The sequence below is a fragment of the Ammospiza caudacuta genome, chromosome 3 (genome assembly GCF_027887145.1).
Source record: "Ammospiza caudacuta isolate bAmmCau1 chromosome 3, bAmmCau1.pri, whole genome shotgun sequence".
NCBI lineage: Eukaryota > Metazoa > Chordata > Aves > Passeriformes > Passerellidae > Ammospiza > Ammospiza caudacuta.
In genome coordinates this window covers 108,248,968-108,261,660 of record NC_080595.1, presented here as the reverse complement: position 1 = coordinate 108,261,660, position 12,693 = coordinate 108,248,968, and the positions used below count along the sequence as shown (strand labels likewise).

General features: G+C 45.5%; 2 protein-coding genes across 5 annotated transcripts in view; one reads left to right on the top strand and one right to left on the bottom strand.

Annotated features, from left to right (window-relative positions):
* Positions 1 to 903: 903 nt before the first annotated feature.
* TSTD3 (thiosulfate sulfurtransferase like domain containing 3) lies at positions 904 to 3,611 on the bottom strand. Its single transcript, XM_058802638.1, has 4 exons — positions 3,487 to 3,611; positions 3,225 to 3,380; positions 2,836 to 2,995; positions 904 to 1,483 (listed from the first exon to the last, which is right to left on the bottom strand). Exons 1-4 carry the CDS (start codon positions 3,563 to 3,565, stop codon positions 1,420 to 1,422), a joined length of 459 nt encoding a protein of 152 aa, XP_058658621.1. The 5' UTR covers positions 3,566 to 3,611; the 3' UTR covers positions 904 to 1,419.
* A 2,307-nt stretch (positions 3,612 to 5,918) lies between these two features.
* The window catches only part of USP45 (ubiquitin specific peptidase 45), a 50,192-nt gene continuing 43,417 nt past the window's right edge, over positions 5,919 to 12,693 (top strand). For all 4 annotated transcript variants that reach the window (XR_009274604.1, XM_058802792.1, XM_058802791.1 and 1 more), the window contains exon 1: positions 5,919 to 5,955. The gene's annotated coding sequence lies outside the window, so the exon portion shown is untranslated. The remainder of the gene's footprint in view (positions 5,956 to 12,693) is intronic.

The window sequence follows — 12,693 nt, the reverse complement described above, 5'->3', positions numbered from 1 at the left end:
TTCACTTCAAAGGAGAGGTGCATAAAAATGTGGAAAGACAGGTAGCTGAAACTCTTCACAGATTATATGGCAACAGGTGACTGAAGTGTCAAAGCGAACACAAGCCATCCATGCCAAAAAGACTTAAAGAAAAATCCCAAAGGAAACAAACTGGATCAGACAAGGTATTTAACTCAAACCCAATCATTTGGAAAGCAAATTAGAAAGGATCATCTAATTTCAAAAGCTACAAATAGTTTGAGAAACATCTTGCATAAAAACTACCATGATTAATAAAAAGGGAAAATAAAAAAGAGGGATACAGTAATTTTCCAATTATTAAAAAAACCCAACCCACAGCTACTCAGTTCAGAATAGACAATAGGTCTAGAAAAATCACAGGTGGTGAGAAGACTGATAGGTGATAACTGCTCACTTCAGACAGAAGGAGCCAGAGCAGCTGATGAATACATGACAAGTTGGGAAACAACAAAAGCAAAGATTTCTCACCACTGCTGTCTCTAATGGGAGTTTCTGTTGAAAATTTACAAATACCCAAAGATATGCAAAGCCTGGAGCACTCTGAGTTGTAAATGGGAGTAACCTGGAGATTGTACCACTACATACTAATCCTGTCTTTATACTTTTCCTCAGATGTTTATTACCAGTTGCTGCCAAACAGAAAATAATGGGCTAGATAGATCTTGGTGTAACACAGAATAACTTGTTTATTTTTTGTGGTTATGTAGTTTTAGGTGTTCCCAAGAAACATTAATGTAGCTACAAAAGGAAGCATTGGCTGCTCATGACTAAGTACTGACTAAGTGGATTAGAGTGCCTTGCTTTATTCATTTGTGTGCTGAAGTCTGGTGGCTTATCAATACAGCTAAACATGATGAATTGTACATTTAACTAAATCAGGAAATCCTCTATACACTCTGACCCTAATCATCTTCAAAAGGCATTGTTAGTCCTGGTGAGGCCTGGCACAACAGAGCCAGCAGCAGGTTTCTGTTGTCCCCCTGACCCCTTGATACTAGAATATCTGCAGTTTGACTATTCTAAACCAACTACCCAACACAGGTGTTTGAGAAATAATAATTTTATTTGCCTTATCATCCTTAGTTTAAACAGTCATAAACTACATTATACAAAAAAGTAAACACAATTTGCACTTCGGTTCTCTTCACACGCATTCACCAAAACCATAACCTGAAGTAAAGGCTGAAAGGTTGAGCAATTTAATGTCCTCTGTTTGTGTCATAGTCTTTGGGTATAATTCAAACCAAGCAGTTGCTATGCATGGCTGTTTGAAGGTGAATGTCCATTTACACAAGGAGCCAGTAGTGAGCTTTATTATGGAAGCAGAATGCATGTGGTTTGCTAAAACCTCCAAACCATCCTGAAGCCTTGATTGGGTAAGGGGTGGGGCTGTCATCTTCATTTCTTTTCTGGAGGTTCATGTTTTACCCAGTCATCAAAGCCACCACCATAATGCTGAGCTCTGAAAACATGCAGAAGATACCTTTCTCAAGGAGAGTCCTTAATATTGTCTCTTAAAGAGGAACATAACAAAAAAAAAACCCCAAAACCAAAAGTAAAAACTAAACACTCAAAACCCCACAAACAAACAAACCCCTACAAAACCCAGATGAAAATAAAGAGAAGACACAAAAATTCTCTGCAACCATATACATTTGTACCTAGCTTCAATGAGCCAGAATGATATTCCTTTTACTCTAAGACTGCCTGCTTCCATGCAGTGAGTTCTGTAACTTTTCTTCCATACTACAATGTTGGAGTTCAAACATCAAGAAAGAAATAGTAGCTGGATCAATGAAACAGTTGCCAGTTCTTTTTTAAAAGAGTGAGAAGAGACTCACAGCAGTGGGAGATGTACACATCTATTTATTATGTCTAATACTTCACTTGGCACCAAATAAACCCTGCACACTGATCTTTACTTCCTTGCAAACCTACATGCTCTATAGGTCTGACATCAACCTGTGCAAAACTAAACTCTGTAAAACAAAAATCCACTATACAAAACAATATTGACTCCTTCAATTGGGCATCATGAAAAACAGGTAATGGAAGGTATTTTTCACTCTGAAACAAGAACATGCTTCCATACTTTTGACTAGAATTAATGTAAGTGTTCTAGTTCCTGAATTGCAGTTCAGCGAAAACATGAGCAAATAGCCAATGTCTTAAATTTTATCTGCAGTCTTCAAGACAGAGAGACACCTTCCAAAGATAGGTTTAACAATTCTGCAAACCAAATGCTGCATTTCACTTTATCTCATAATTTTGTCAGCTATTGCCTTCACTGCTTTACTCCAGTCAAATAATCCAAAGCTTTACAGGAAGTGAAGGTATCCTTTTTCAACAGTGACCTGTAAAGGTGGAACTGCAATTCAACAAAGGGTGTGGTTTCTCAAACTATTATTTAAGACTGTACTACTACCAAAGCAAGCAGTTCTCCGCCTTTACAACCTCCCTGCATCTCAGGATTAGTGCTTATGGAGCTCTTTAAGGAAGAAACATCTCAGCAAGGGAGCCCTGAGAGGCAGAAGGACCCTTCAGTGGCAGCGTGGTCTTGCAGCAGTTTGTGTCACCAGTGGCACATGTGCAGAGCTACTGAAGGGTTGTTTCAGAGGGTGGTACACCTCACTTTGCTGCAACACCCAATGGCATCTCCAGGTTCAGTGGAGACAAAAGGAGGTGTCTAACTCAAATACCAATTGTTTTGTTCATATTCAATTTGTAAATTTTTACCCTTGCACACAAGGTGAGTACGTGTTCTGCTTCATGGGGGAAGCAGCATTAATCCCATACTTACACACAAAGTCATACCTGCTGAAACCCAAGGACATGGCAAAACCAAGTGCTTGTTTACTTCTTGTTCCTGCCAAACAGGAGAAAACCACAGGGTCTGACTTGGATGGCATTTTTTGATTATACTGCTCCTTGAAATCCGTTGGGTCCATTTGTAGAGCTTCCATTAATTCACCCACTGGGAAATACAGAAAACAAGCTATTGTTTATTCTCCATCCAAAGACAGGTTTACATGGTTTACAAGTTTGCAAGACTTCTAACTCCTCTGGAGGAAAAGTTGAGCCTCATTACATGCCAGCAGGTTTTTAGCAGCGTTCCTCTTTGTTCAGTCACCACACCTTGAGCATTCCAGCCAGGAGGAACACGGAACACCCGGCGCCTGCACACAGCGGCGCTCACAACTTACGCGGTATGTTGATGGACTGCGGGATTTTTCCAAACCTGTCGATCTCCCACCTCTCCCGCACGTCAATGTGAAGCACGTTGGCCTTCTTCAGGTCTTTGAGCTCCTGGTAGGAGAGGTCCGGCGCCGCGGCGGCGCAGAGGCGGCGGCAGGTGGGGCCTGGCGGAGGCACAGCCGGTCAGCCCGGCCGAACGGAGCCGCACGGGGCCGTCCCCGGGCGCCGGCCCAGCCCCGCACGGACCCATCCCCGCCCGCCCCCGCTCACCGGGCGCTGCCGCCCGGCTCCAGCCGCCGCCCGCCGCCCGCAGGGCCCGCGCCGCCCGCCACCAGCCCCCGGGGCCCATGCCGGCTCCCAGGCGATGGCGGCTGCCCAGCCCAGCCAGGCCCGGCCCTGCCCAGTCCAGCCGCTCCCGACCCAGCCCAGCCCGGCCCGGCCCAGTCCAGCCAGGCCCAGCCCAGCCCAGCCCGGCCCAGCTCGGCCCGGCCCAGCCCCGCTGGCGGGGAGGAGGCACCGCCTTCTCCGCAGGGGCGGGGCCCGCAGCCTCGGTCGCCTGAGGGCAGCGCCGCCGGGGTGGGCACGCGTGGCACCTGCCCGGTCACACAGACACCGCCTCCGGCCTCGGTACGTCCGGCATCTACCCTGCATTGCCTGGGCAGGGTAAATTCTACCGGCCCACCCAAACTGTAGAGACGCCTGAAAGTAGCAAAGGCTGGGCGATGAAACAGAGATGAGGAATTTTGATGCCAAATAAAATTTTAAAAATGCCAGCCTCTGAGTGTAACGTCGAGGAGAAAAGGTGATTTTAGCACTGGCCTGCACCACTTTCACCACTGTCACTGTCCCCTTACAGCCACAGGAGATGTGGTCCAGGCAACTATCTCGTTTCTGGTGACCAATGAGTGGATATGAGGGAAGGGCATGAAGCTGCATCACGGAAGGTTTAGGTTAGATATTAGGAAAACCTTCTCCCAGGGGATGGTCAGGCACTGGAACAGCCTCCTTAAGGAAGTGGTCATGGCCCATCAGAGTTCAAGCAGTGTTTGGACAATACTCTGAGGCACATGGTGTGTAATTTTCCTGTACTGTACACAAAGTTTGCTGGACTCAAACTTTGTATGTCCTCTCCAGCTCAGGATATTCTATGAGTCGATGATCCCTGGTTTCAGTTTTGAATGTTTCAGTTTTGAACTGAAACCCTAGTTTTAGCTTTGAAGCTGTCAGTCTTCTAGCCACAAGGACTAATGGCCAAGATGTATGTGAGTGGAGAAATGAGGGTCCTTCTGTTCCACATATTTTAAACCAGTATTCTGTATTTACTGCATACCTTTGTAGATATGTTACATACCAGCAATTCTAGTCTTTAAAATCAGGCATGCTGGATCTTCTCATAAAAGATGCACTTTGAGGAGTAGGTTGTTGAATCTTTACTAATTAGAGTTTTCCTTTTCAAAAGGAGAACAAAATATTTCTTGGTACTGTATAGTGTGACAAATTGAACTTGGCACATGTAACTGGTTCACTAGCTGCCCTTCTGCCAGCCTCTCCATATGGCCTCCTTGACAGGCATTTGCAAATTGTCTGTCTGAAGCAGTATATCTATATATGAATTCAGGTTTAATGCATTTTCCATTTCCCACAAGGTAAGGATATAATACACTATGTTTAGAAATTATCTTCTGAAGTATAATTTGCTGTATACTTTATCTGTAGTAAAATAATGACCACAGGTCATTAATCTCCACTTATTGCATGTATCACCATAAGGACCATAAGCGTTCAATGTGAAGCACCAGAACACTTGTCATATGAAATACTTATTCACAAGAAGAAGCGTTTTCATGGTTTTGATTTGATCCTGGATCATACTATGTACACAAAGAGAACACACTTTGTTTGCTGAAATAGGAAGCATTCACTAGCCAGCTTGTGAAAAACGCAGAGAATTTGAGGTCAGAACAGATAAAGACAGATAAAGCTTAGTAAGTTCTCGCAGCTGGGTGAAAAGGAGGGAAGCAGCACATCCAATTCTCCTTTTGTCTCTATGGCTGCATTCAGCCAACTCCTCAGCAGCTTCCTTCATTTCACCTCTTGGGACTCTCCCTCCACTTCACCTCTTCTTCACTTGACTTCCGAGTTCTGTACAACCTCCCACACTGAAACCCAGCGGCACTCAACCCAGTTTCCAGTAGCCCCTCCCTCGAGTGCTGGACATCCTTTACTCTGCGTGCCCTCGGTGGGGACATGCACATTTGATGCTGTTCTCCTTCCAGACCCTCCCACGGTGGCTGCCTCGAAAATCCAGGGCCTAGACCCTGCTGTATAACCTCTGAGCACGACTTTCCACAGCCCTGCGCGCTGTCAAAGCTCCCCTTAGCGCACTGCCCAGGGGTACAAACCCAGCGCAGCATCTCCAGCTCTTTCAGCAAAACTCAGAAATGAAGGTCACCCCAGCCTTTGCCCTGAGTTTCCAGAGTGCCTCGCAGCCAGACCTGTCGCTACCTGTTGCCTCTCAGCGGGCCCGGTGCGCTCCCGGGCGGCCCCGCTTCCCCCTGTCCTTCCCACCCGGGACACGCGTTGTGCCCTGGAACCAGCCCCAGCCCCGCTGCCCCTCGTGAGGAGCCGCCCGGGCCGCGGCTGGGGCGGGGAGCGGCGCGGCGAGGCCGGGGGCGGAGCGGAGCGGAGCTTCCTCCGCCGCTTCCTGCCGCCGCCGCGCCCGCCGCTGCCCGCCGCTCCGTGAGTGCGGGGCGCGGGGAGGGGGCGGGCGGCACGGGCGAGGGGCGCCAGGGCCGCGTCGGGCCCGTCCTGCGCAGCCGGGGGGATCGCGGGGCCTCCGCCGCGGTCCGAGGGTCGGGCCGGGTCGATCGGCCCCGCCATGGCGGCGGCCGGGCCCGCGGCCTGCGGAGCCGCGTCCCGGGGGGCCGGGCGGGCGCGGGGCGCGGGCTGGGGACGGTGGGAGGGGGCTCTGCCCCGCCGTGGCCCCGGGCCGGGCGGGCCGCCCCTCCCCGCTGCCGGCCGCGCTGCCCGGCGCTTCTCCCGCCGGGCTGGTGGCCAAGTGCGTGCGGCTCGTGTTGGGTCGCCGGCGAGGAGCTGCTGGTGGCGACCGCCCGCTGTCGGTGTGGAGCGGGTTAACCCTGCCGAGACGCGAGAGCGGCAGCGCCGGGCCGCCTCCGTGCGCCGCAGCGCGTCCCTCGGTGTGTCGGACTGAGCGCGGGCGGTGGCTGCGCCTGTGGCCGGGCTGAGCACACGGCCCCGTCCCTGGGCGCGGGGCTGCCGTGCCCGCCCGGCTCCGCGCTGCGTGTGCCGGCCTGCAGCCGCCGCGGCCTCAAGCGCCGTGCCCGGGCAGTAAAGGACAGCCCGGTGCCGGTCCTCGCGCTTAGCCTGAGACGTGGCATTCTATACCCATAGCTGCGACTCTCCAAGTTTTATTTATTATTGCGATTCTCTGTTTTGATTCCTGGTTTGGTTTTCTTTCTTTCTTTCTTTTGCTGTCATTTGTCCTTTACTTTAGGACTTTGTCCTGCCCTTGCTGTACCTGTGTTGCTACTTGCACTATTAAACAGGATATGCACAACAGCATATTAAACGTAGGTGCAGTAGAATGATGACAGCAAGAACTTAGAAGCATATGGCAATAGCTGCAGGTGTAGCACTGTATTCTAGTTGCGTGTCATCTTTAACTACAAGTATTTCCCAATTCCATGAAATAATCCTCTCATACAAGCATAAAGAACAGACTTGTATTTAAAGGATTCTTTCTGCCCTCGTTTTCTGGCTTTTAAAACAAACAGTAATGACACGAGCATGTGCAAGCTTGAAGCAGACTATGCCTTTGAAATTGTTCTTGTGTTTACTACATTTGTAAATATTTTGTCAGATTTCTTCATGAAATATTGAAGAACTGGTGTTCTGTAGCTTTATTTCTGTGAGATTCACAGAACTGCAGCTAGTGTCTCGGGGGTTCTGTTTTGAGCATCAGTTGTAGATCGAGGACAAGTTGTTCTGCTTCACACATGCCATCAAGGCAAACTGGGGCAGTCTGTGTGGAGGAAGAAAAGGGAATTAAATTTTTAGTTCTTGATGGCAAGACTTGGACTTTCAAAGAGCTCAAACTAGTAGTAACTTACTGTTTTATCTGTTCTGCCCTCACTGATCAACCAACTCCCATGACACCCTTCCAGAATAGATGGGAAGTTATGGGCAGCCATTGACTTCCTTTATTTTCTCCAACTCAGCCTTTTAGGTGGATGTACAGCAGCAGTCTTAGCTTAAAGTATTGTATTTGTGTGGGTTTCAGCCTTCTGTCTCACATGCTTCAACCACAGTTCCTTTTTTATTTCTTTGAATTCACAGAATGAGCATTTCTCCAAAGTTCATCATTTGCTCATATTGCCCTTTATTTTCTGGAGTGCTTTTTCCCTAGTTTTTGCCCACATGGTTATCCTAGCAAGGTACTGTGAGTTCCCTGGTTACTTTCCAGCTGTTTCAGTTCTTATGCCCTCAGATTTTCTGTGGTGATGGTACAGTAATGTTGTTTATATTATGGGAGTGCACAGTCTGTCATCTGACTGCCTTTTTGCATACAAAGTTTTACCTTGCAAGCCAATATCATTAGTTATAAGCTATGGCTCTTTTAATGGTGCTTAGGTGGGGTTTTTTTATAAAGGATGAATTTTCTAGAAGGACCTATGTTGGACCACGCATGCGTTTTTCCAGATGTTTTTCCCTTTTGGAATGTTATAAAAAAACCCCAAACATTTAATGTGGGATAAAGAACATAAACAAAAGTTGGAGTATGCTTTATGGGGCTGGATATTGCCAGGTATATCTGAAATTTTCCATAAAACTTTGTTGTAAGATACTAGCAAAAAATATGTCATCAAAGTGCTGCTCTTTTTACCCACTTAGAGCTTTAAAATACTCTAGTCATAAACCCAGTTACAGAGTCTTTTCAGTTTTGCTTCTGGACATATCTGGCTTCTGTTCATCCTTAGAGGTAATTTTTCTGTGGCAGGTGGTTTTAGAAGGAAATCGAGGGGCATTGTAGATGATATGAACATGGAAGTTGATAGAAAATGCTTAGCATGAGCAGCTGGCTGAAGTGGATTATTAAAAGAGATTTTTACTGTCACTTGGAAAGTTGTGTCTAGCAGTCCAAAGCCTCCATCTCACTCCTTGCTCCAAAAGTACATCAGTGTCTCACCCTTTTTAGGACCGTAATATGTCAGGATTGGTGTTGGAGCTCCAGTGACAGAGTAGGATGTGTGATGTGCCTTTGGGCTAGGACATCTTGGAGATGATGCTTTCAGAATTTCAGATGACATTTTCCAGGGGAAAAAGCTTTGCTGCCACTACCAGTCAGCAGTTCTGGTCCTTTTACTGCTCTCGCAGGCAGCGGGGGCCTGTTTTCTGCAGAGGTTTCGGTGCCTGTCAGAGCGCTGAGCCTCCTGGCCTGCTGATGGGTGACACTGCCCAGCTGCTCACCATGATGGATGTGGTGCCTCTTTTGATTGCCTGACACTTGGTCTAGTGGCCAGCAAGGCAAAATGCCACAGGTAATGCTCAGACAGATGTCCGAAATGTATCAATTTGTACATCAAAACATGTAGCAGTTCTGCGGAGGATCTGGCATTACTGATCCATGCAGGGACCTTTCACAGATGTGTTTCGAAGCATCTTTGGACTTAATCTGCACATCTGTGCTGTTCCTTCTCCCCTTTGGTGCAAGGCTGCTGTTTACAGCTGGGCAGTTCTGTTAAGTCATATTGTCCTGGTTTAGGGCAAATTTGGGAGAAAACCTCCAAAAGGAGCCCCTCCAGAAAGCAAACCCACATGGCCCCTCCCCACAACCAGTTTGGGAAGGATTCCTCAGAGAGAAGTGGAAGGAACCCGCTTATTTACCAGGCATAGCACCCCCCAGCACACAAAATGAACAATACCAGGTGACACCACTCTTTCACCGCTCTGAAAAAGATGACAAATTCACAAAGTCTCTCTTGGGGGTGGTTGCTCTGTTATCAGTTCCCCCAGTGCTGGGGCAGCTGCTGCAGCCACAAGGCGCAAGCTCTCGGTGTTCCCAGGTGCCAGTCCGGAGCAGGTTCGAGTGATTCCAAAAAAGGGAAAGGAAAAAGTCCAGGTAAAAATTTGTACTGATTAGCTAAACTAACTAATGAGCAGAATCAAAAAGCAGGAGCAAGAGCAAAGCAAAAAGCCAAAGCAAAAAGCAAAAGCTGCACTATGTACTGCCCTGTCTGTGTGTCCCACCAGCCATGGGGGAGCAGCTGATAGCAAAACCAAAACAAAACATTCACTCTTCAGAGCCAGTCTTGAAGGCACAGAACATAATATCCAGCAGAAACAGAACAGATGACTGGGGATACAAGCATCATAACGTCACCCTAGGACACATATGAAAATGCTAATTTTCCCGAGTATTCAGTGTGTGCTCTGCCCTTTCAGTGTGACCCAAATTTTTCTTTGCATTAGCAACGTAAAATGATACAATTTTAACTTGAAAGTTTGACAACAAGTAGTGATACTACTGGAATTTAGGCTACCTCAGATGAATCAAGGGATTGAGGTAAATGTATTTGCCCCAGCTTCTTTGAATTCCAGCTCACTGATGAAATAATTAACAATACTGGTTTCACAGCTAATGGGCAGTTCTACTGGGAGAGTATTGCCCATATCCAAAATAGTACCTGGAGATTCTCTGTAGACTCACTTGGCTACATTTCATAGGGTCAGTATGCTTAGATAGGCTGGTGGGTTTTGCATAATTTTTATCTTGTTTGCATTCTAGTAATGCAACTGTAATCCTCCTAGTTAATCAAGAATCAGAAAAATACTGTAATAGGTATTGCACAGATAAGAAGAAAATGTGGCACTTGTCTGAAAGAGCTTGCACCCTAATTATAAGAGGAGGGGAAAAGTGGATCTAGGCAGATGGAAGCAGTGATATGATATTAATCAGTGCAGCAGGTTATTTCTCTAACATACTGGTGGTCTGGTCTGTGTTTCTTATAAGCATCATGGTGAAGGTGCAGCATGGGAAGACTCACTAAGGTGACACATTTCAACATTTAGTAAGTGAACTATAGACATTCTAGGAGGAGGGACTCATCTTCCAAGTCAGAAGTGCAAGATGGGAAAAGGTTTTTGGGAAGTGCAGACAGTGAAGGCAGTTTGCTTCTCCAACTCTCGTGCATAAAAATGTTGTGAAGAGGAATAACCTGGTTGGTTGGTTGGTTGGTTGGTTGGTTGGTTGGTTGGGTTAGTTTGGTTTCCCAAGGAAAAGCGATTTTTAGTTCATGCTAGCCTTGTAACTTTTATTGGTCTTAGTTCTACTGAATTACTGTAAAATGTAATTTTTTTAAAAAATAGCAGTTTCTTATTTTAGGAACAACATTCAGCTCTTGTAAGTATCTAAATATATACTTTATGAAGAGGGTAAATTTCTAAATATAGGAATATTAATGCTGTTAAATATAGACTATGGCAAGCATAACTTAAATTTAAAATAGTCTAGGCACACCATAGATTTAACTTAACAAATTCAGCAGATTGATTTTTGGCACTCCGTCAAATCTGAAGCTTTTAAAATTAGATGGGCAGATCATTCTGCTGCTTTTGAAGTGATTTGTTCTTTCTAGAATGGTGCAAATGAGCAGTTGAGTGAGGAGGTTTTGATCTTAATCAGCTTTTTGTAGCAAGATTGACATTAGGAGTCTTTTAAGAAGTAAGAAGTCAACTGAGAATAGCTAGTGATGGTGATGATTGTGCTCCAGACTCTTGTATGCTGAGCTCAAAGAATCTGAACGTGTTTGGAAAGGATTAGTTCTTAGTTTTGTACAAAGTAATTTTTTAAAAGGAAAAAGTTTAGGGTTTTTTAATCTAACTTTTTCTATTTTTGTTTTTTTTTTTTTTTTTCTCAAGGAAACAGCATAATTTCTACTTAAGATTTTTACTGTGTGCCAAGTAGAGATGAGAGTAGAGCTAACATATCCTCAACTCAGGTTTTTCTATCACAAAAATCAGTTTCTTTTTATTTGTCAGATTCATTGGTGAAATATCGTGTGCACCATGACTTGATTTTTTGTGTACAAAATGAAAAGCTTAAATGTGTTTGCTTTTCCATCACAATAGAAAACTTCAAGGGAAGATTCGTGGTGACCTCTTTCTGCATAGGAAAAGGAGGAGAGTCTTTCCCCTTTGGGATAGTTGGTGGCTGTAGACAGAAAATTCTCATTGGACATATTAAAACAAATACGAGAATGGGTTGGAAAGAGGCAAATCATGGGAATACTACCATGGTGTTTAATCTTCAGTGTGTCTAGTTAATTTTGTCTAAATTGTTCTTTTCTCTTTTGCCTGATTGTCCTGAATGGCTTGTGCCTATGGCAAACAATAAGCTGTAGATCATCCCTTTTGGTTTTTTCTTAGCTATATTTTATGCTTTCTTGAGTCTGTTTGTTCAGGTTTTCCATTCCAACAAAAACTCAAATCTTTTATTTCCCACAAACTGAAATATTTCTGAAGCATCCTAAGTTTCTTCCTTGTTTAACTCAATTAAATACAATAATCAAATTCCTGTCATAAGCATTCTGATTTTGAAATTGATTGATGTTCATTATGTTTTTATTAAATGGGGTCTTTAATTTGTAATGTTTTCAGTCTCTGAATGTGCTGGAAAAGGGCTGTACTCCACATACACTCGCATTTTGCTCATGTGGAGTAGCTCGTTGCTGTTACCTTTCCATCACACTTCTGTGCTTTTCAAAATCAGGCACAAACCCTGGCTGTCTGAGTCCTTGATTTGCTCTGGTTTTTCCAAGAGCTCACAGGTCAGTAACCATTGTCTGATGGGTGTCTGTCTGTGGGTATGTCCATGGAGAGTAATTAATCTAATGGTCCATGTTGTCTTTTCCTCTGCCTGCTCTTAGTGAAAGGAGACTGGAAAGTGTTTGGGCTGTGCAGTGGGAGTGCAGCTCCTTATGCCAGTGTTCATTCTAATGCCATGTTGATTAGGCTGGGCTTGAAGTGCCGTGCTTTCAGTCACTGTGGCTATCAGCTGGCACTGTTTGTTCCCCATGTCCAGAGGGTCCCCAGGAGATGGGTCCAGCAGTGGGCTGTGCTTGCCCTGATCCAGGTCATGACACCTGTGCTGTGAGCCTCAGGATTTCACACAAGGGAAAGACTTGTTTGTATTTTCGCTGGTTGGGCCCACAATTATTTATGGGAGCTCTCTAAGTGTGCTGATACAAAGATGACTTTCATTGAGATGAAGTCTGTGCTTTGGACAGTCTTACATAGTCTGCCCAAAGAGATCAAAACTGTTATGCTGAAATGAACTCATAGATTGTTTATGTCAATGTTGAATCACCTAAACACAGCTATGTTCCTTTAGGGATGACATTTTTGCTGTCTTTGCTATTGACTCTTTGCATAATTTAGTGTAAGGTCTTGTGTTTTCTC

Excerpts from the sequence above, each read along its gene's own strand:
- TSTD3 (XM_058802638.1), bottom strand. The coding sequence starts at position 3,565 with ATGGGCCCCGGGGGCTGGTGGCGGGCGGCGCGGGCCCTGCGGGCGGCG. Across the intron at positions 2,996-3,224 it reads GCAGTCCATCAACATACCGC|TGGGTGAATTAATGGAAGCT; the intron begins GTAAGTTGTGAG and ends TGTATTTCCCAG. Across the intron at positions 1,484-2,835 it reads ATGTCCTTGGGTTTCAGCAG|AGCTCAGCATTATGGTGGTG; the intron begins GTATGACTTTGT and ends GCATGTTTTCAG.